At 49.0% G+C, this 23801-nt stretch overlaps 1 protein-coding gene across 3 annotated transcripts in view; it reads left to right on the forward strand.

Annotated features, from left to right (window-relative positions):
* Positions 1–6713: 6713 nt before the first annotated feature.
* RNF170 (ring finger protein 170) overlaps positions 6714–23801 on the forward strand; it is a 63208-nt gene continuing 46120 nt past the window's right edge. Inside the window, exons 1-2 of one of the 3 annotated variants that reach the window (XM_075338500.1) lie at positions 6714–6889; positions 17451–17609. In XM_075338500.1, coding sequence (XP_075194615.1) covers positions 17473–17609 — 137 coding nt within the window. In that variant the 5' untranslated portion in view covers positions 6714–6889; positions 17451–17472. The other 2 variants (XM_075338494.1, XM_075338509.1) reach the window with 2 other exon arrangements.

The raw sequence follows: 23801 nt of genomic DNA on the forward strand, positions 1-23801 counted from the left end.
CGGCTCACTACTGAAGCAGCTAGAACGGAGTGGCTTTTTTGAGGTCCTCAAAAAATCCACTACGACACAATGTGGATATTATGAGGACTTTCAGCTGCGCACTGTTACGCTTTTTGCTTTGAGGCTCCTCCCACTCTTCGAAAAAATCCATTGCAGTCACCTCAGTACCAAATGTACATAATGTAGTGGCTAAAATGAGGTCCTCAAAAAATCCACTCTGATATAGACGGCTCACTACTGAAGCAGCTAGAATGGAGTGGCTAAAATGAGGTCCTCAAAAAATCCACTACGACACAATGTGGATATTATGAGGACTTTCAGCTGCGCACTGTTACGCTTTTTGCTTTGAGGCTCCTCCTACTCTTCGAAAAAATCCATTGCAGTCAACTCAGTACCAAATGTACATAATGTAGTGGCTAAAATGAGGTCCCCAAAAAATCCACTCTGATATAGACGGCTCACTACTGAAGCAGCTAGAACGGAGTGGCTTTTTTGAGGTCCTCAAAAAATCCACTACGACACAATGTGGATATTATGAGGACTTTCAGCTGCGCTCTGTTACGCTTTTTGCTTTGAGGCTCCTCACACTCTTCGAAAAAATCCATTGCAGTCACCTCAGTACCAAATGTACATAATCTAGTGGCTAAAATGAGGTCCTCAAAAAATCCACTCTGATATAGACGGCTCACTACTGAAGCAGCTAGAACGGAGTGGCTAAAATGAGGTCCTCAAAAAATCCACTACGACACAATGTGGATTTTATGAGGGCTTTCAGCTGCGCACTGTTACGCTTTTTGCTTTGAGGCTCCTCCCACTCTTCGAAAAAATCCATTGCAGTCAACTCAGTACCAAATGTACATAATGTAGTGGCTAAAATGAGGTCCTCAAAAAATCCACTCTGATATAGACGGCTCACTACTGAAGCAGCTAGAACGGAGTGGCTTTTTTGAGGTCCTCAAAAAATCCACTACGACACAATGTGGATATTATGAGGACTTTCAGCTGCGCACTGTTACGCTTTTTGCTTTGAGGCTCCTCCCACTCTTCGAAAAAATCCATTGCAGTCACCTCAGTACCAAATGTACATAATGTAGTGGCTAAAATGAGGTCCTCAAAAAATCCACTCTGATATAGACGGCTCACTACTGAAGCAGCTAGAATGGAGTGGCTAAAATGAGGTCCTCAAAAAATCCACTACGACACAATGTGGATATTATGAGGACTTTCAGCTGCGCACTGTTACGCTTTTTGCTTTGAGGCTCCTCCTACTCTTCGAAAAAATCCATTGCAGTCAACTCAGTATCAAATGTACATAATGTAGTGGCTAAAATGAGGTCCTCAAAAAATCCACTCTGATATAGACGGCTCACTACTGAAGCAGCTAGAACGGAGTGGCTAAAATGAGGTCCTCAAAAAATCCACTCTGATATAGACGGCTCACTACTGAAGCAGCTAGAACGAAGTGGCTAAAATGAGGTCCTCAAAAAATCCACTACGACACAATGTGGATATTATGAGGACTTTCAGCTGCGCTCTGTTACGCTTTTTGCTTTGAGGCTCCTCACACTCTTCGAAAAAATCCATTGCAGTCACCTCAGTACCAAATGTACATAATCTAGTGGCTAAAATGAGGTCCTCAAAAAATCCACTCTGATATAGACGGCTCACTACTGAAGCAGCTAGAACGGAGTGGCTAAAATGAGGTCCTCAAAAAATCCACTACGACACAATGTGGATATTATGAGGGCTTTCAGCTGCGCACTGTTACGCTTTTTGCTTTGAGGCTCCTCCCACTCTTCGAAAAAATCCATTGCAGTCAACTCAGTACCAAATGTACATAATGTAGTGGCTAAAATGAGGTCCTCAAAAAATCCACTCTGATATAGACGGCTCACTACTGAAGCAGCTAGAACGGAGTGGCTTTTTTGAGGTCCTCAAAAAATCCACTACGACACAATGTGGATATTATGAGGACTTTCAGCTGCGCACTGTTACGCTTTTTGCTTTGAGGCTCCTCCCACTCTTCGAAAAAATCCATTGCAGTCACCTCAGTACCAAATGTACATAATGTAGTGGCTAAAATGAGGTCCTCAAAAAATCCACTCTGATATAGACGGCTCACTACTGAAGCAGCTAGAATGGAGTGGCTAAAATGAGGTCCTCAAAAAATCCACTACGACACAATGTGGATATTATGAGGACTTTCAGCTGCGCACTGTTACGCTTTTTGCTTTGAGGCTCCTCCTACTCTTCGAAAAAATCCATTGCAGTCAACTCAGTACCAAATGTACATAATGTAGTGGCTAAAATGAGGTCCTCAAAAAATCCACTCTGATATAGACGGCTCACTACTGAAGCAGCTAGAACGGAGTGGCTAAAATGAGGTCCTCAAAAAATCCACTCTGATATAGACGGCTCACTACTGAAGCAGCTAGAACGAAGTGGCTAAAATGAGGTCCTCAAAAAATCCACTACGACACAATGTGGATATTATGAGGACTTTCAGCTGCGCACTGTTACGGTTTTTGCTTTGAGGCTCCTCCCACTCTTCGAAAAAATCCATTGCAGTCACCTCAGTACCAAATGTACCTAATGTAGTGGCAAAAATGAGGTCCTCAAAAAATCCACTCTGATATAGACGGCTCACTACTGAAGCAGCTAGAACGGAGTGGCTAAAATGAGGTCCTCAAAAAATCCACTACGACACAATGTGGATATTATGAGGACTTTCAGCTGCGCACTGTTACGCTTTTTGCTTTGAGGCTCCTCCTACTCTTCGAAAAAATCCATTGCAGTCAACTGAGTACCAAATGTACATAATGTAGTGGCTAAAATGAGGTCCTCAAAAAATCCACTCTGATATAGACGGCTCACTACTGAAGCAGCTAGAACGGAGTGGCTAAAATGAGGTCCTCAAAAAATCCACTCTGATATAGACGGCTCACTACTGAAGCAGCTAGAACGAAGTGGCTAAAATGAGGTCCTCAAAAAATCCACTACGACACAATGTGGATATTATGAGGACTTTCAGCTGCGCACTGTTACGGTTTTTGCTTTGAGGCTCCTCCCACTCTTCGAAAAAATCCATTGCAGTCACCTCAGTACCAAATGTACCTAATGTAGTGGCAAAAATGAGGTCCTCAAAAAATCCACTCTGATATAGACGGCTCACTACTGAAGCAGCTAGAACGGAGTGGCTAAAATGAGGTCCTCAAAAAATCCACTACGACACAATGTGGATATTATGAGGACTTTCAGCTGCGCACTGTTACGCTTTTTGCTTTGAGGCTCCTCCTACTCTTCGAAAAAATCCATTGCAGTCAACTCAGTACCAAATGTACATAATGTAGTGGCTAAAATGAGGTCCTCAAAAAATCCACTCTGATATAGACGGCTCACTACTGAAGCAGCTAGAACGGAGTGGCTAAAATGAGGTCCTCAAAAAATCCACTCTGATATAGACGGCTCACTACTGAAGCAGCTAGAACGAAGTGGCTAAAATGAGGTCCTCAAAAAATCCACTACGACACAATGTGGATATTATGAGGACTTTCAGCTGCGCACTGTTACGGTTTTTGCTTTGAGGCTCCTCCCACTCTTCGAAAAAATCCATTGCAGTCACCTCAGTACCAAATGTACCTAATGTAGTGGCAAAAATGAGGTCCTCAAAAAATCCACTCTGATATAGACGGCTCACTACTGAAGCAGCTAGAACGGAGTGGCTAAAATGAGGTCCTCAAAAAATCCACTACGACACAATGTGGATATTATGAGGACTTTCAGCTGCGCACTGTTACGGTTTTTGCTTTGAGGCTCCTCCCACTCTTCGAAAAAATCCATTGCAGTCACCTCAGTACCAAATGTACCTAATGTAGTGGCAAAAATGAGGTCCTCAAAAAATCCACTCTGATATAGACGGCTCACTACTGAAGCAGCTAGAACGGAGTGGCTAAAATGAGGTCCTCAAAAAATCCACTACGACACAATGTGGATATTATGAGGACTTTCAGCTGCGCACTGTTACGCTTTTTGCTTTGAGGCTCCTCCTACTCTTCGAAAAAATCCATTGCAGTCAACTGAGTACCAAATGTACATAATGTAGTGGCTAAAATGAGGTCCTCAAAAAATCCACTCTGATATAGACGGCTCACTACTGAAGCAGCTAGAACGGAGTGGCTAAAATGAGGTCCTCAAAAAATCCACTCTGATATAGACGGCTCACTACTGAAGCAGCTAGAACGAAGTGGCTAAAATGAGGTCCTCAAAAAATCCACTACGACACAATGTGGATATTATGAGGACTTTCAGCTGCGCACTGTTACGGTTTTTGCTTTGAGGCTCCTCCCACTCTTCGAAAAAATCCATTGCAGTCACCTCAGTACCAAATGTACCTAATGTAGTGGCAAAAATGAGGTCCTCAAAAAATCCACTCTGATATAGACGGCTCACTACTGAAGCAGCTAGAACGGAGTGGCTAAAATGAGGTCCTCAAAAAATCCACTACGACACAATGTGGATATTATGAGGACTTTCAGCTGCGCACTGTTACGCTTTTTGCTTTGAGGCTCCTCCTACTCTTCGAAAAAATCCATTGCAGTCAACTCAGTACCAAATGTACATAATGTAGTGGCTAAAATGAGGTCCTCAAAAAATCCACTCTGATATAGACGGCTCACTACTGAAGCAGCTAGAACGGAGTGGCTAAAATGAGGTCCTCAAAAAATCCACTCTGATATAGACGGCTCACTACTGAAGCAGCTAGAACGAAGTGGCTAAAATGAGGTCCTCAAAAAATCCACTACGACACAATGTGGATATTATGAGGACTTTCAGCTGCGCACTGTTACGGTTTTTGCTTTGAGGCTCCTCCCACTCTTCGAAAAAATCCATTGCAGTCACCTCAGTACCAAATGTACCTAATGTAGTGGCAAAAATGAGGTCCTCAAAAAATCCACTCTGATATAGACGGCTCACTACTGAAGCAGCTAGAACGGAGTGGCTAAAATGAGGTCCTCAAAAAATCCACTACGACACAATGTGGATATTATGAGGACTTTCAGCTGCGCACTGTTACGCTTTTTGCTTTGAGGCTCCTCCTACTCTTCGAAAAAATCCATTGCAGTCACCTCAGTACCAAATGTACATAATGTAGTGGCTAAAATGAGGTCCTCAAAAAATCCACTCTGATATAGACGGCTCACTACTGAAGCAGCTAGAACGGAGTGGCTAAAATGAGGTCCTCAAAAAATCCACTCTGATATAGACGGCTCACTACTGAAGCAGCTAGAACGGAGTGGCTAAAATGAGGTCCTCAAAAAATCCACTACGACACAATGTGGATATTATGAGGACTTTCAGCTGCGCTCTGTTATGCTTTTTGCTTTGAGGCTCCTCCCACTCTTCGAAAAAATCCATTGCAGTCAACTCAGTACCAAATGTACATAATGTAGTGGCTAAAATGAGGTCCTCAAAAAATCCACTCTGATATAGACGGCTCACTACTGAAGCAGCTAGAACGGAGTGGCTAAAATGAGGTCCTCAAAAAATCCACTACGACACAATGTGGATATTATAAGCACTTTCTCGGCTGCGCACTGTTACGTTTTTCGCCGTGAGGCTCCTCCCACTATTCAAAAAACTGAATTTCAGTCACCTCAGTACCAAATGTACATAATGAAGGCTACAGAGAGATCCTCAAAAAATCCACTCTGATCCAATATGGTAAGTTATGAAGACTGTCAGCTGCGCGGTTCCGTTTTTCCTTGTGAGGCTCCGCCCACTCTTTCAATGTCAGTCATGCGGCCACGACTTGTGGAAATACGGTAAAATTAAAATTCCAGCAAAACTGAACAATCAGCGCTGTGTGGAATTATTTATATTGTAAAAAATAATAATAAAATGTAAGTTATAATAATAATGAAAATAAAAATTTGCCCTTTGGAAAAAAATAATAAATATAACAGTGTGAGCATCTAATAAATAAAAACATGAAATCATTCCAATTATAAATCTGATTCCACCCCCCGCTGTAGAAACTGAACTGTGCTGTATGGAGAAAAGATCACAGAGATCATCAAAAAATCAACTCTGATCTAGCCACCTCACTGGTGAAGCAGCTAGAACGGAGTGGATAAAGTGAGGTGACCAAAAACATGTGACTGCAGCGAGGCCTCAAGAAATCAACTCTGATCTAGTCACTTCAGCAGTGAGCCGGCTAGATCAGAGTGGAAAAAATGAGGACCACAAAAAACCCACTCTGATCTAGACACTTCAGCAGTGAGCCGGCTAGATCAGAGTGGAAAAAATGAGGACCACAAAAAACCCACTCTGATCTAGACACTTCAGCAGTGAGCCGGCTAGATCAGAGTGGAAAAAATGAGGACCACAAAAAACCCACTCTGATCTAGACACTTCAGCAGTGAGCCGGCTAGATCAGAGTGGAAAAAATGAGGACCACAAAAAACCCACTCTGATCTAGACACTTCAGCAGTGAGCCGGCTAGATCAGAGTGGAAAAAATGAGGACCACAAAAAACCCACTCTGATCTAGACACTTCAGCAGTGAGCCGGCTAGATCAGAGTGGAAAAAATGAGGACCACAAAAAACCCACTCTGATCTAGACGCAACCCTGTAGCGCGCGCCGGCCAGGACCGTGCAGGCTGCCGCAGGAAGTGATGGCGTGGTGCTTCCTGCTCGGGACCCTCCTCCAGGAAGTCAGGCGTCTGTGCCAGTAACTGAAAAATGGGGACGTGAGCGCTGCTGCTGCTGCCGCCAGTGCCGAGTGGTTTCCCGACCATTTCCCTGACTCCGGGGCGCGCTCCTGCAGTTCTCTCAGCAGGTACCCCACAGTGACAGCCCCTGCTGGACTGTGTCCATGAGACGTGTGCAGGTAATGGCATGGCTGCTGTGTGCTCCATGCCGCTCCACATACACAGAAGTATGGACCGTACCACAGAAGCATCTGCTGCCATTTGTTTTCCTCATGTCTAATGGATTCCCCCCCATAGCCTCACTGTAAAATTGCAACATAAGCTTTACTCAGTCTCACAGGTCCAGCACCACTGCTCTGGTTTTATCAGCAGGTTACAATGGTAGCAGTATGAATGACTGCAACACGTGACCGCTGCAGCCGATCACTGGCTCCTACATTGGCATCCCAGCAGGAGCTGTTGATAATTTGATTTCATAAGTGAATAGCGCACATGACAATAAGCAGCTTTGTGATATATCTTATCAGAGAATCTGCTTTCTCGGCCAGAATTGATCAGCCATTACCAATATTCTTACTTCTGAGGTAAAATCTGTATTCAGTGCAGACTTTCCCATTACTGAGCGGAGATGGTGCCAGAAGCAGCACACACATGCGGCTAGTGCCCCTGCAATGATGGCCCCAGAGCTCTATACAACTTCATAAGCACCAGCTGTCGGCTCCTATCTCCAGAATGGGAGAATCTGCTATTTACTGACGAGTTTACCTGGGAATTGGGAATGATGAGTCTTGGAGGAGAAATTGGATTCTTTATATATCTTACAAAGTTTCTTATTTTCACATGTGCTATTGATTTTTGACATAAAAATTAAATGTTGATTACTCTTTAACCTGGCATACATTATATCATATCAAATTTAATAGAACTCTGTAACCCCCCAAACTCTCAATACTGTGAAATTGCACACTTTAGAGTGGCCTTTTACTGTGGCCAGCCTAAGGCACACCTGTGCAATATCATTCTGTCTAATCAGCTTCCTGATATGCCACACCTGTGGCAAAGAAGTGCTCCATAAGGCCTCTTTCACGCGTCCGTGAAAAATATCCACGTTTTGTGCGCACATGTAAAAGGTGCGTATGGCCCTTCGTGTGCCGTGATTTTGGCACATGAGTGTTCTCCGTGTGCTATCCGTGATAATACACGGAGAAGAGGAACTTTCTGCTCACCTGTCCCTGGCGCTGCTGTCCGTGGTGCTGATGTCTTCTGCTCTGCGGTCTCCGGACCTGCTGACTCCCCGCTGCTGCTGCTTCCAGTCTTCAGTGCAGTGAATATGCGTTGAGTATAATGATCAGGGGTCGGAAGCAAGTGGCCGCAGAGACCGCAGCGCTGGAGAAGGTGAACAAACGTGGTTTTCTCCAGTATGTGTCACGCTGATGTCACACGGATCACAACATAAAAAAATGGGGCTTTAAGTGTAGGTCTGATACTTAAAATGTCCTTTATAAATACCGTGTTTTTCCAAAAATAAGATAGTCTTATAATTTTTTTGCCCCCCAAAAAAGCACTAGGGCTTATTTTTGGAGGAGGTCTTATTCTTGGAGAAACACGGTTGGGGGTAAGTCTAAACCCCCCCCCCCCACTTCCCAGGAGACTCATACTCACCAGACCAAGACTTCTGCGTGCCTCCCAGGTCCTCCTTGTGATCTCCGGTCGGTGCTGCACACCATCCTACCCTGCTGCTAGCTGACATACTGACACACACTCACACACACACACACACACACCCCCCCACACACACACACACACACACACACAGCCGATCGCAGACACACACAGCCAATCGCACACATCACATCCAGCGCTTACGGCCGCAGGGAATGAAGCAAGTCACGTGTCCGGCCGCAGGTCCTGTTCGTCGTGCTGCACCGCACTGCCTCTCAGGATTCTGCCGGCGAGAAGAGATCGGTGTCGCTGGATGAGGTGAGTGTGTGTGCAATCCTGTGTGTGTGTGTGCGATCCGATGTGTGTGTGTTCTGATTGTGTGTGTGGGAGAGATGATGTGTGTGATCACTGCAGGTCCTGCTACTCAGTGTCGGGTGAGTGTAATTGCCGGATGCCGTTTGCCGCTGTCTATAATGAAGTGTCCTGCAGTATCTGTAACCTTTTTAGCTGCACGGACACTTCATTATTGATCCGGGACTAGGGCTTATTTTCGGGGGAGGGCTTATATTTAAGCCTTTCTCCGAAAATGCTGAAAATCCCTGCTAGGGCTTATTTTTGGGGGAGGTCTTATTTCTTTGTCGCTCTATTGGGAGACCCAGACAATTGGGGTGTATAGGCTATGCCTCCGGAGGCCGCACAAAGTATTACACTTAAAAGTGTTAAGCCCCTCCCCTTCTGCCTATACACCCCCCGTGCTCCCACGGGCTCCTCAGTTTTTTGCTTTGTGCGAAGGAGGTCAGACACGCACGCACAGCTCCACAGATTGGTCAGCAGCAGCTGCTGACCATGTCGGATGGAAGAAAAGTGGGCCCATATAGGGCCCCCAGCATGCTCCCTTCTCACCCCACTCTTGTCGGCGGTGTTGTAAGGTTGAGGTATCCATTGCGGGTACGGAGGCTGGAGCCCACATGCTGTTTTCCTTCCCCATCCCCCTCAGGGCTCTGGTGGAAGTGGGATCCTATCGGTCTCCAGGCACTGAGACCGTGCTTCATCCACAACTCCTGTGGAGCCTGCTGGATAGGAGCCGGGTATCGTTCAGGGACATGGCCCTGCTACTTGGAGGTACTCTGTATCCCGGTGGGGACCGCGCACAGCAACACTCCAGCTTTGCTGGGTGTGCTAGTGCACCGGGGACCGCGGCGCTGACCGGGTTAATATGTGCCATTACACACTCAGCGTTGCTGAGTGTGTTTATGTATAGGGACTGCCGCACTGACCGCCGCGGCCATGGAAACACTGCGGCGCGGCTGGGACTTGTAGTGCGCCGGGGACTTCCACGCTGGCCGCGCTTTTACGGCGGCCGCGTTTATTACTAGAGTCCCCGGCTTTTTGCGGCCTAGTTCCTTTCCTCCCGCCCACAGCCCTGACAGGCAGGGGAAGGGCGGGACGCTGCTCAGAACGAGCAGCACTGAGGGCTGGAGCATGCTTTGCATACTCCACTCCCCTCACTGTGCACAGTGCAGGCACCAGTTCCCGCTCTTTCTAGGTCATGCCCACGGCTCCCTCCTCTCCTCAGGACGCATTCCTGTCAGCTCCTCGGACGCAGCAGAGGGGGACAAAGTCTGGGAGACCCAGGCAGGGACTCTGGTGGCCTCACAACCGCTTTAAGCGGGTGGTAAGCAGCACCTGTGGTGCTAGCCCCATTGTGCAGTAGTGTAACATTATATGTTTAGTTTACACTGTATAGTGCACAGTTGATTTCTGGCTATATACCCTATTGTGTTGCTCAGGGAAGATAATAGCATGGCGCCCACGAAAGGCAGGGGTGCCAAAACACAGGCTTATTATGTTGCCTGCGCCGCATGTACGACCCCGCTACCGACAGGTTCCACTGACCCTCATTGTGTGCACTGTTCGGCCCCTGTGGCTCTTGCTCAGCCAGAGCCTCTGCTAGGGGGGGCCCAGGGGGAGCCACCTGCTAACACTGTTCAGGTGACAGGGACGGAGTTTGCAAAACTCTGAGACTATGGCTAAGATACTAGAAGCCTTGCAGTCCAGGCCGGTATCTCAGCACAGGGACTCTGTTGAATCTTTGTTCCCTGGCCCACCTCAGCTGGACCAACAATGTCCTCCCGGGGTATCTCATGGATCCCAAGCTGAGGGTTCTGACACAGACCCCAGCCCCAGACCGACTAAGCGAGCTCGCTTAGATTTTCCCTCGACATCATCATATTGTGCAGGGTCTCAGAGGGGGGAAGCTCTGGTTGATGATGCGGAGACAGCTGATCAGGATTCTGATCTTGAGGCCGCTCTCAATCTTGATACTCCGGACGGGGACGCCATAGTGAACGACCTTATTGCGTCCATCAATCGTATGTTGGATATTTCTCCCTCAGCTCCTCCGGTGGAGGAGTCAGCTTCCCAGCAGGAGAAATTCCGTTTCAGGTTTCCCAAGCGTACACCGAGTATGTTTCTGGACCACTCTGATTTCAGAGAGGCAGTCCAGAATCACCATGCTTGTCCAGATAAGCGTTTTTCTAAGCGCCTTAAGGATACACGTTATCCCTTTCCCCCTGACGTGGTCAAAAGTTAGGCTCAGTGTCCCAAAGTGGATCCTCCAATCTCCAGACTGGCAGCTAGATCCATACTTGCAGTGGAAGATGGGGCTTCACTCAAAGACGCCACTGACAGGCAGATGGAGCTCTGGTTGAAATCCATCTATGAAGCTATCGGCGCTTCTTTTGCCCCAGCATTCGCAGCCGTATGGGCGCTACAAGCTATCTCAGCAGGTCAAGCGCAAATTGACGCAGCCACACGCACGTCCGCGCCACAGGTAGCGTCCATAACCTCTCAGACGTCGGCATTTGCGTCTTACGCTATTAATGCTGTCCTGGACTCTGCGAGCCGTACGGCGGTTGCAGCCGCCAATTCGGTGGTACTCCGCAGGGCCTTGTGGCTACGGGAATGGAAGGCAGATTCTGTTTCCAAAAAGCGCTTAACCAGTTTGCCAATTTCTGGCGACCGATTGTTTGGCGAGCGTTTGGATGAAATCATCAAACAATCCAAGGGAAAGGATACATCCTTACCCCAGCCCAAACCGAACATACCCCAACAGAGGAAGGGGCAGTCGAGGTTTCGGTCCTTTCGGGGCGCGGGCAGGTCCCAATTCTCCTCGTCCAAAAGGCCTCAGAAAGATCAAAGGAACTCTGATGCAGGGCGGTCTAAGTCACGTCCTAAAAAGACCACCGGAGGTGCCCCTACCAAAGCGGCTTCCTCATGACTTTCGGCATCCTCACTCCGCATCCTCGGTCGGTGGCAGGCTCTCCCGCTTTTGCGACACCTGGCTGCCACGGGTAAAAGACCGTTGGGTGAGAGACATTCTGTCTCAAGGTTACAAGATAGAGTTCACCTCTCGTCCCCCGACTCGATTCTTCAGGTCATCCCCGCCTCCCGAGCGAGCCGAGGCTCTTCTGCAGGCGCTAGGCATTCTGAAGGCAGAAGGAGTGGTGGTCCCTGTTCCTCTTCAGCAACAGGGCCACGGTTTTTTACTCCAACTTGTTTGTGGTCCCAAAGAAGGACGGGTCTTTCCGACCTGTCCTGGACCTGAAACTTCTCAACAAACACGTAAAGACCAGGCGGTTCCGGATGGAATCCCTCCGCTCCGTCATCGCCTCAATGTCCCAGGGAGATTTCCTTGCATCGATCGATATCAAAGATGCTTATCTCCACGTACCGATTGCTCCAGAGCACCAGCGCTTCTTGCGCTTCGCCATAGGAAACGAACACCTGCAGTTCGTGGCACTGCCGTTCGGCCTGGCAACAGCCCCACGGGTTTTCACCAAGGTTATGGCTACTGTAGTAGCGGTCCTCCACTCTCAGGGTCACTCGGTGATCTCGTACTTGGACGATCTGTTGATCAAGGCACCCTCTCTAGAGGCATGCCAACACAGCCTCGACGCTACCCTGGAGACTCTCCAGAGTTTCGGGTGGATCATCAATTTTCCAAAGTCAAATCTGACACCGGCCCAATCGCTGACATACCTTGGCATGGAGTTTCATACCCTCTCAGCGATAGTGAAGCTTCCGCTGATCAAGCAGCGGTCACTACAGACAGGGGTACAATCTCTCCTTCAAGGTCGGTCACACACCTTGAGGCGCCTCATGCACTTCCTGGGGAAGATGGTGGCAGCAATGGAGGCAGTTCCTTTCGCGCAGTTTCACCTGCGTCCTCTTCAATGGGACATCCTACGCAAATGGGACAGGAAGCCGACGTCCCTCGACAGGAACGTCTCCCTCTCGCAGGCGACCAAAGCTTCCCTTCGGTGGTGGCTTCTTCCCACTTCATTATCGAAAGGGAAATCCTTCCTACCCCCATCCTGGGAGGTGGTCACGACGGACGCGAGTCTGTCAGGGTGGGGAGCGGTTTTTCTCCACCACAGGGCTCAGGGTACGTGGACCCAGCAAGAGTCCTCGCTTCAGATCAATGTTCTGGAAATACGGGCAGTGTATCTTGCCCTGAAAGCGTTCCAGCAGTGGCTGGAAGGCAAGCAGATCAGAATTCAGTCGGACAATTCCACAGCGGTGGCATACATCAACCACCAAGGCGGCACACGCAGTCGGCAAGCCTTCCAGGAAGTCCGGCGGATTTTGATGTGGGTGGAAGCCACGGCCTCCACCATCTCTGCAGTTCACATTCCAGGCGTGGAAAACTGGGAAGCAGATTATCTCAGTCGCCAGGGCATGGACGCAGGGGAATGGTCCCTTCACCCGGACGTGTTTCAGGAGATCTGTTGCCGCTGGGGGGTGCCGGACGTCGACCTCATGGCGTCCCGGCACAACAACAAAGTACCGGCGTTCATGGCACGGTCTCAAGATCCCAGAGCTCTGGCGGCAGACGCCTTAGTTCAGGATTGGTCGCAGTTTCAGCTCCCTTATGTGTTTCCTCCGCTGGCACTGTTGCCCAGAGTGTTACGCAAGATCAGGGCCGACTGCCGCCGCGTCATCCTCGTCGCTCCAGACTGGCCGAGGCGGTCGTGGTACCCGGATCTGTGGCATCTCACAGTCGGCCAACCGTGGGCACTACCAGACCGACCAGACTTGCTATCTCAAGGGCCGTTTTTCCATCTGAATTCTGCGGCCCTCAACCTGACTGTGTGGCCATTGAGTCCTGGATCCTAGCGTCCTCAGGGTTATCTCAAGACGTCATTGCCACTATGAGACAAGCTAGGAAACCAACGTCCGCCAAGATCTACCACAGGGCGTGGAAAATTTTCCTGTCGTGGTGCTCTGCTCAGGGTATTTCTCCCTGGCCTTTTGCCTTGCCCACTTTTCTGTCCTTCCTTCAATCTGGACTGGAAAAGGGTTTGTCGCTCGGCTCCCTTAAGGGACAAGTCTCAGCGCTCTCTGTGTTTTTCCAGAAGCGCCTAGCCAGACTTCCACAGGTACGCACATTCCTGCAGGGGGTTTGTCACATCGTCCCTCCTTACAAGCGGCCGTTAGAACCCTGGGATCTGAACAGGGTGCTGATGGTTCTTCAGAAACCACCATTCGAGCCAATGAGGGATATTTCTCTCTCACGCCTTTCGCAGAAAGTGGTTTTTCTAGTAGCAGTCACTTCACTTCGCAGAGTGTCTGAGCTAGCTGCACTGTCATGCAAAGCTCCCTTCCTGGTGTTTCACCAGGACAAGGTGGTTCTGCGTCCGGTTCCGGAATTTCTCCCTAAGGTGGTATCCCCCTTTCATCTCAATCAGGATATCTCCTTACCTTCTTTTTGTCCTCATCCAGTTCACCAATGTGAAAAGGATTTGCACTTGTTAGATCTGGTGAGAGCACTCAGACTCTACATTTCTCGTACGGCGCCCCTGCGCCGCTCGGATGCACTCTTTGTCCTTGTCGCTGGCCAGCGTAAAGGGTCACAGGCTTCCAAATCAACCCTGGCTCGGTGGATCAAGGAGCCAATTATCGAAGCTTACCGTTCGGCTGGGCTTCCGGTTCCCTCAGGGCTGAAGGCCCATTCTACCAGAGCCGTGGGCGCGTCCTGGGCTTTGAGGCACCAGGCTACGGCTCAGCAGGTGTGTCAGGCGGCTACCTGGTCGAGCCTGCACACTTTCACGAAGCACTATCAGGTGCATACCTATGCTTCGGCGGATGCCAGCCTAGGTAGACGAGTCCTTCAGGCGGCGGTTGCCCACCTGTAGGAAGAGGCCGTTTTACGGCTCTCTTACGAGGTATTATTTTACCCACCCAGGGACTGCTTTTGGATGTCCCAATTGTCTGGGTCTCCCAATAGAGCGACAAAGAAGAAGGGAATTTTGTTTACTTACCGTAAATTCCTTTTCTTCTAGCTCTAATTGGGAGACCCAGCACCCGCCCCTGTTTTTTTGTGTACACATGTTGTTCATGTTGAATGGTTTCAGTTCTCCGATATTCTTTCGGATTGAAGTTACTTTAAACCAGTTTATAATTCTTTTTCCTCCTTCTTGCTTTTGCACCAAAACTGAGGAGCCCGTGGGAGCACGGGGGGTGTATAGGCAGAAGGGGAGGGGCTTAACACTTTTGAGTGTAATACTTTGTGCGGCCTCCGGAGGCATAGCCTATACACCCAATTGTCTGGGTCTCCCAATTAGAGCTAGAAGAAAAGGAATTTACGGTAAGTAAACAAAATTCCCTTCTTTTGGAAAAACACGTTATGCTTTAGAGTAGGTCTGATACTTACAATGTGCTTTATAAATATGTTTTTCTATGTTTTTATGCCCTATGCACTTTTTTCTCTCTCTCTCTCTTTCCCGCTATTCCCTTATGGGTTTTTTTTTCCTTTTTACTGCACTTGCTGTCATACTTCACTTCAGAGGAGTCTATCGCCCCTTCTGGAACAAGACATCCTGAAGGAGCGGCACTGCAGTCACTTACCTGTTTCTTTCACCACCACCCTCTGAAGAATTCCTGAATCCAAAGCTCTGATAGAAGCTATGGGAGACGTGACCGAGCGCTGGGACTCTGCTTCTCTCCCCATCCCCGCAGCTTCTATCTGAGAAATGAGACATCAGGGGCATTGATAGAATAGAAGCAGGGTGAGTGACACCAGTGCTGCTCCACAGCTTCCCTCACCCCTACTTAAAGGGACCCTGTCTTGTCTTTTGTTACTAAACCACCCTAAATGTGTTTTACATGATGCAATGCGCATCACTACCATGGTTTTCAAAAATAAATAAAATCCCACGTTTTCATCTTAAAAAGACTTTATATGCTAAAGTGAATGCAGTACATACCTTTTTGTTTCAGTCATAAGCGTGGCGCTTTTGTTTGGTTCAGTCACTGTCACTCAAAGTTTTTTTTTAACTTAGTTACACCCCTCATATTGTATTTGGTTGCCATCACCACAGGTCCTCCACACCCACCACATATGCAATGCTGAGCTCTGCTCATTACTGTCACATGGTCGTAACATCACTACAGGGCCTTCACAACCACTTCTCCACTGCTGAGCTTCGCCCATTATGGTCGCATTGTCACGGCCCTGAGAGGTTACAGGTCTTCTTGGGAGCTCTGTGACCATAATGAGCGACGCTCAGCATTGGAGAAGTGGTTGTGAAGGACCTGTGGTGATGTCACAACCATATGACCGTAATGGGCGAAGCTCAACATTGCAGATGTGGTGGTTGTGAAGCACCTGTAGTGATGGCAATCAATTACAATGTACTGCATTCACCTCGGCATATAAGTATTTTTTTATTTTTTTTTTTTTAATTTTATTTTAGAAAACCATGTTAGTGATGCACATTGCCTTTTTTTTTTTTTTTTTGAAACACATTGGGGGCGGTTTAATATCACAAAACGACATGACAGGTTCCCTTTAAGCAAATCGTCATCAAGAGGCAGTGATGGAAGCAGGGTGAGTGACACAGCATTTGATGATATTAAGTTTTAGGAGGCAATGATAGAAGCTGTGGTGTGGAGCTGATGTCACTCACCCTCCTTCTTTCACCGTCCCCTGTTAACTTCTTGTTTCATAGTAAGAAGCTGCGGCAGTGGAGACAGAAACAAAGTGCTGGGGCCTCAGTCACCTCTCCCACCGCTTTTATCAGCACCATAGATTCAGGATATCTTCAGAGGGTGGTGACTAAAGGAACTGTGGTAAGTGACCGCAGCTCTGCCCCTTGATACTTTTTATTCTGGGAGGGGTTATAGATGCAGCGGGGAAGTGAGTGCAGCCCCAACCTCCTTCGTTAAGACTCCTCTGAAATGAAACATCACAGGAAGCGAAGTTAAAACAAAAACACATTTAGGGATTATTTATGTACAATCTGTGTTCTTTTTACCATCAGGGTATAATCGGTGTTTTTCACGGATGGATCATTAAGTACTTTGCAATATTAAAGGGAACCTGTCAGAGGCAATATGCACCCAGTACCATGAGCAGTTCTGGGTGTATATTGCTAATCCCTGCCTAACAGTCCCTGTATACACTAGCATAGATAAAGGGAGCTTTAGAAAAAGTATTTCTAAAGTTCCTTTATGATATGCTAATGAGCGCAGGGACTAGTCACAAAGGCATTCGTTCCCCAGACTAATCCGCACAGGGGTGTGCTAACGTGCTATTCAATGCTCATTGCCCAGCGTCATCAGCGCTTCAGAATGCCGGGATTAGGGTCAGTACCCATGATCAGAAGTCTGGGCACTTCCGGTCATGAGCAGTATACCTCTCTGAAGCCGGGACGTGTACACCCGGCTTCATACTGCGCATGACCGGAAGTGCCAAGACTTCTGATCATGCGCACTGACCCTAATCCCGGCTCTCTGTGCTGCCAGAAAAAACTGACATGTGAATAGCACCCTAGATTATAATGGTTATGTGCTATATACGTAAAAAACGGATACAACAAGTGCATGTCGCACGGATGTCTGAAAGATTGTATCACTTACCGTTTAATCTGGCTTAATGGTTTTAGTTTTGCAGTGGATCCTAATGTTGAAAAGTAATGAAATCCCTTTGTGACTTATCAGATTTTCAAATCTATTGAAATGTGGGATAAAACTGTCGGTGTATGTATTTTACCGGATAAAAATTGTGTCTTTCAGAAATTAATGTCTGTGTTTTGGGATGGCTGAAAACCATCAAGAGATTTTACACCCTCCGTTACATGATGGGTCGTTAATCGAAGGTGTAAGCAACCAAGTGGTTGTGGCAGTAGTCATCAGTTTAGTCTTCATCGCTGCTCTTACATATTTTATGTTACGGTAGGTTTTGTCAGAAGTTTTTTGTTTTATTGTTTGGACTATGAAACTTCTAAATTTACAGAGAGAATATTATTTTATTTTTAAAGGTCTACTCTCAACATTCTAATGTGGATTGGTTTAGTAATCGGATTGTACAATTGTATCACTCTATGGCTATGTTCACATGTAGCGTGTTTGCAACTTGTTTTTTTTTAAAATGAAAATAAGATGACACGTGCGCACGCTGCGGATTTTACCGCGGATTTGCTGCAGGAAATATGTCTAACATTGCTGCAGTCATTCTTCAGCAAATCCTATGGGTTTTAAAAAATGCTGTGCGCACACTGCGTTTTTTTCTACCCGCGGATTTTCCACTGCGGAATTAATGAGCATGTCACTTGTTTTCCGCAGGTACCTGCGTTTTTTACCATTAGATAATGGTAAAAATCCGCGGGAATCAACTTGCGGCAAACCGCAATAAAACTGCATGCGGATTTCGTTGCGGTTTTGGTGCGTTTTTTTACCGTGGGTGCGGGATTTTTTAAGAGGGTCTGTTTTTTTCTTACGAAAAGGCACTTTCTAGTGAGCACATAGCCTAACAGTACCAGCAAAAGTTCTGAGGTTTCAGAAACCTCATGCATTTGTTTTTTTTTTCCTAACTGAATGTGAGAACTGCAGCATTTTTTTTTTTATCTGCATCATGTCGATTCTTTTGTCTTTTTGCAAATTTTTTTCACCAATAGAAGCAATGAGAAAGTGAAAAAAAACTCTGTAAAACAAAAAAAAACGCAGCGATGAAAAATAACAGCAGAAACACTGCGCAAGGTTATTTCACACTTTACGTTCTAAAATACCAGCAAAAGCTATGAGGTTTCAGGAATCTCATGAACACACTTTTTCTTTGTCGCTCTATTGGGAGACCCAGACAATTGGGTGTATAGGCTATGCCTCCGGAGGCCGCACAAAGTATTACACTCAAAAGTGTTAAGCCCCTCCCCTTCTGCCTATACACCCCCCGTGCTCCCACGGGCTCCTCAGTTTTTTGCTTTGTGCGAAGGAGGCAGACACGCACAGCACAGCTCCACAGATTAGTCAGCAGCAGCTGCTGACTATGTCGGTTGGAAGAAAAGTGGGCCCATATAGGGCCCCCAGCATGCTCCCTTCTCTCCCCACTCTTGTCGGCGGTGTTGTTAAGGTTGAGGTATCCATTGCGGGTACGGAGGCTGGAGCCCACATGCTGCTTTCCTTCCCCATCCCCCTCAGGGCTCTGGGTGAAGTGGGATCCTATCGGTCTCCAGGCACTGAGACCGTGCTTCATCCACAACTCCTGTGGAGACTGCTGGATAGGAGCCGGGTACCGTTCAGGGACATGGCCCTGCTACGTGAAGGTACTCTGTATCCCTGTGGGGACCGCGCACGGCAACACCTCAGCTTTGCTGGGTGTGCTAGTGCACCGGGGGACCGGGTTAAACTGTGCCATTACACACTCAGCGTCGCTGAGTGTGTTTATATGTAGGGGCTACCGCGCTAACCGCCGCTGCCATGGGAAACTGCGGCGCAGCTGGGACTTGTAGTTCGCCGGGGACTTCGCCGTTGGCCGCGCTTTTACGGCGGCCACGCTTATACTCGAGTCCCCGGCTTGGCTTGCGGCCTAGTTTCCCTTTCTCCCGCCCTCAGCCCTGACAGGCAGGGGAAGGGCGGGACGCTGCACGGAAGAGCAGCACTGAGGGCTGGAATATGATTTCCATACTCCACCCCCCTCACTGTGCACAGTGTGAGCACCTCGGCTACGCCCACGGCTCCCTCCTCTCGTCAGGACGCCGCAGCCATTTCCTGTCAGCTCCTACGACGCTGCAGAGAGGGACAAATCCTGAGAGACCCAGACACGGTCTCTGGTGGCCTCATAACCGCTTTAGGCGGATGGTAAGCAGCACCTGTGGTGCTAGCCTCATGGTGCTGTAGTGTACTGATACATTATTTGTTTTTAGTATATATTTTACACTGTATGAGCACAGTTCATTCTGGCTATATACCCTAGTGTGTTACTCAGGGAAAACAATAGCATGGCGCCCACAAAAGGCAGGGGTGCCAAAAACACAGGCTTATTATGCTGCCTGCGGCGCTTGTACGACCCAGCTGCCGGCAGGTTCCATTGACCCTCATTGTGTGCATGTTCGGCCCCGGTGACACTTCTTTAGCCAGGGCCTCTGCTAAGAGGGGCCCAGGGGGAGCCACCTGTTGACACTAGACGGGGACGGAGTTTGCAAAACTCTCTGAGACTATGGCTAAGATACTAGAAGCCTTGCAGTCCAGGCCGGTATCTCAGCAAAGGGACTCTGTTGAATCATTGTTCCCTGGCCCCCCTCAGTTGGACCAACAATGTCCTCCCGGGGTATCTCATACATCCCAGGCTGAGGGTTCTGACTTAAACCCCAGCCCCAGACCGACTAAGCGGGCTCGCTTAGAATTTCCCTCGACATCATATTGTTCAGGGTCTCAGCGGGGGGAATCTCTGGTGATAATGCGGAGACAGCTGATCACGATTCTGATCCTGAGGGCGCTCTCAATCTTAATACTCCAGACGGGGACGCCATACTGAACGTTCTTATTGCGTCCATCGATCAAATGCTGGATATTTCTCCCTCAGCTCCTCCGGCGGAGGAGTCAGCTTCTCTTACACCGAGTATGTTTCTAGACCACTCTGATTTCAGAGAGGCAGTCCAGAATCACCATGCTTGTCCAGATAAGCGTTTTTTCTAAGCGCCTTAAGGATACACGTTATCTTTTTTCCCCCTGACGTGGTTAAAGGTTGGACTCAGTGTCCCAAAGTGGATCCTCCAATCTCCAGACTGGCGGCTAGATCCATTCTTGCAGTGGACGACGGGGCCTCGCTCAAGGATGCCACTGACAGGCAGATGGAGCTCTGGTTGAAATCCATCTATGAAGCTATCGGAGCTTCTTTTGCCCCAGCATTCGCAGCTGTATGGGCGCTACAAGCTATCTCAGCAGGTCAAGCACAAATTGAAGCAGCCACAGGCACGGCCGCGCCACAAGTGGCATCCATTACCACCCAGACCTCGGCAATTGCGTCTTACGCTATTATTGCTGTCCTGGACTCTGCGAGCCGTACGGCGGTCGCGGCCGCCAATTCGGTGGTACTCCGCAGGGCCTTGTGGCTACGGGAATGGAAGGCAGATTCTGCTTCCAAAAAGCGCTTAACCAGTTTGCCAATTTCTGGCGACAGGCTGTTTGGCGAGCGTCTGGATGAAATCATCAAACAATCCAAGGGAAAGGATACATCCTTACCCCAGTCCAAACAGGACATACTCCAACGGAGGAGAGGGCAGTCGAGGTTTCGGTCCTTTCAGGGCGCGGGCAGGTCCCAATTCTCCTCGTCTAAAAGGTCTCAGAAAGTACAAAGGAACTCTGATGCATGGCGGTCTAAGTCACGTCCTTAAAAGGCCACTGGAGGCGCCGCTAACAAAGCGGCTTCCTCATGACTTTCGACCTCCTCTAGTAGCATCCTCGGTCGGTGGCAGGCTTTCCCGCTTTTGCGACACCTGGCTACCACAAATAAAAGACCGCTGGGTGAGAGACATTCTGTCTCACGGTTACAAGATAGAGTTCACCTCTCGTCCCCCGACTCGATTCTTCAGGTCATCCCCGCCTCACTAGCGAGCCGAGGCTCTTCTGCAGGCGCTGCGCACTCTGAAGGCAGAAGGAGTGGTGATCCCGGTTCCTCTTCAGCAACTGAGCCACGGTTTTTACTCCAACTTGTTTGTGGTCCCAAAGGAGGACGGGTCTTTCCGCCCGGTCCTGGACCTGAAACTGCTCAACAAACATGTAAAAACCAGACGGTTCAGGATGGAATCCCCCCGCTCCGTCATCGCCTCAATGTCCCAAGGAGATTTCCTTGCGTCGATCGATATCAAAGATGCTTATCTCCACGTACCGATTGCTCCAGAGCACCAGCGCTTCTTGCGCTTCGCCATAGGAAATGAACACCTGCAGTTCGTGGCACTGCCGTTCGGCCTGGCAACAGCCCCACGGGTTTTTACCAAGGTTATGGCTACTGTAGTAGCGGTCCTCCACTCTCAGGGTCACTCGGTGATCCCGTACTTGGATACTGACCAAGGCACCCTCTCAAGAGGCATGCCAACGCAGCCTCGACGCTTCCCTGGAGACTCTCCAGGGTGTCGGGTGGATCATCAATTTTACAAAGTCAAATCTGACACCGGCCCAATCGCTGACATATCTTGGCATGGAGTTTCATACCCTCTCAGCGATAGTGAAGCTTCCGCTGATCAAGCAGTAGTCACTACAGAAAGGGGTACAATCTCTCCTTCAAGGCCAGTCGCACTCCTTGAGGCGCCTCATGCACTTCCTGGGGAAGATGGTGGCAGCAATGGAGGCAGTCCCTTTCGCGCAGTTTCACCTGCGTCCCCTTCAATGGGACATCCTACGCAAATGGGACAGGAAGCCGACGTCCCTCGACAGGACCGTCTCCCTCTCTCAGGCGACCAAAGCTTCCCTTCGGTGGTGGCTCCTTCCCACTTCATTATCGAAGGGGATATCCTTCCTACCCCCATCCTGGGAAGTAGTCACGACAGACGCGAGTCTGTCAGGGTGGGGAGCGGTTTTTCTCCACCACAGGGCTCAGGGTACGTGGACCCAGCAAGAGTCCTCACTTCAGATCAATGTTCTGGAAATACGGGCAGTGTATCTTGCCCAGAAAGCGTTCCAGCAGTGGCTGGAGGGCAAGCAGATCCGAATTCAGTCGGACAATTCCACAGCGGTCGCATACTTCAACCACCAAGGCGACACACGCAGCCGGCAAGCCTTCCAGGAAGTCCGGCGGATTTTGATGTGGGTGGAAGCCACGGCATCCACCATATCCGCAGTTCACATCCCAGGCGTGGAAAACTGGGAAGCAGATTATTTCAGTTGCCAGGGCATGGACGCAGGGGAATGGTCCCTTCACCCGGACGTGTTTCAGGAGATCTGTTGCTGCTGGGGGGTGCCGGACGTCGACCTCATGGCGTCCCGGCACAACAACAAGGTACCAATGTTCATGGCACGGTCTCAAGATCCCAGAGCTATGGCGGCAGACGCCTTAGTTCAGGATTGGTCGCAGTTTCAGCTCCCTTATGTGTTTCCTCCGCTGGCACTGTTGCCCAGAGTGTTACGCAAGATCAGGACCGACTGCCGCCGCGCCATCCTCGTCGCTCCAGACTGGCCAAGGTGGTCGTGGTACCCGGATCTGTGGCATCTCACGGTCGGCCGACCGTGGACACTACCAGACCAAACAGACTGGCTATCTCGAGGGCCGTTTTTTCCATCTGAATTCTGCGGCCCTCAACCTGACTGTGTGGCCATTGAGTCCTGGACCCTAGCGTCTTCAGGGTTATCTCAAGACGTCTTTGCCACTATGAGACAGGCTAGGAAACCAGCGTCCGCCAAGATCTACCACAGGACGTGGAAAATTTTCCTGTCGTGGTGCTCTGCTCAGGGTTTTTTCTCCCTGGCCTTTTGCCTTGCCCACTTTTCTGTCCTTCTTTCAATCTGGACTGGAAAAGGGTTTGTCGCTCGGCTCCCTTAAGGGACAAGTCTCAGCGCTCTCTGTGTTTTTCCAGAAGCGCCTAGCCAGGCTTCCACAGGTACGCACGTTCCTGCAGGGGGTTTGTCACATCGTTCCACCTTACAAGAGGCTGTTAGAACCCTGGGATCTAAACAGGGTTCTGATGGTTCTTCAGAAACCACCATTCGAGCCAATGAGAGATATTTCCCTCTCACAACTTTCGCAGAAAGTGGTTTTTTCTAGTAGCAGTCACTTCTCTTCGGAGAGTGTCTGAGCTAGCAGCATTGTCGTGCAAAGCCCCTTTCCTGGTGTTTCACCAGGACAAGGTGGTTCTACGTCCGGTTCCGGATTTTCTCCCTAAGGTGGTATCCTCCTTTCATCTCAATCAGGATATCTCCTTACCTTCTTTTTATCCTCATCCAGTTCACCAATGTGAAAAGGATTTGCACTTGTTAGATTTGGTGAGAGCACTCAGACTCTACATTTCTCGTACGGCGCCCTTGCGCCGCTCGGATGCACTCTTTGTCCTTGTCGCTGGCCAGCGTAAAGGGTCACAGGTTTCCAAATCAACCCTGGCTCGGTGGATCAAGGAGCCAATTATCGAAGCTTACCGTTCGGCTGGGCTTCCGGTTCCA

This window comes from Anomaloglossus baeobatrachus, chromosome 1 (genome assembly GCF_048569485.1).
Source record: "Anomaloglossus baeobatrachus isolate aAnoBae1 chromosome 1, aAnoBae1.hap1, whole genome shotgun sequence".
NCBI lineage: Eukaryota > Metazoa > Chordata > Amphibia > Anura > Aromobatidae > Anomaloglossus > Anomaloglossus baeobatrachus.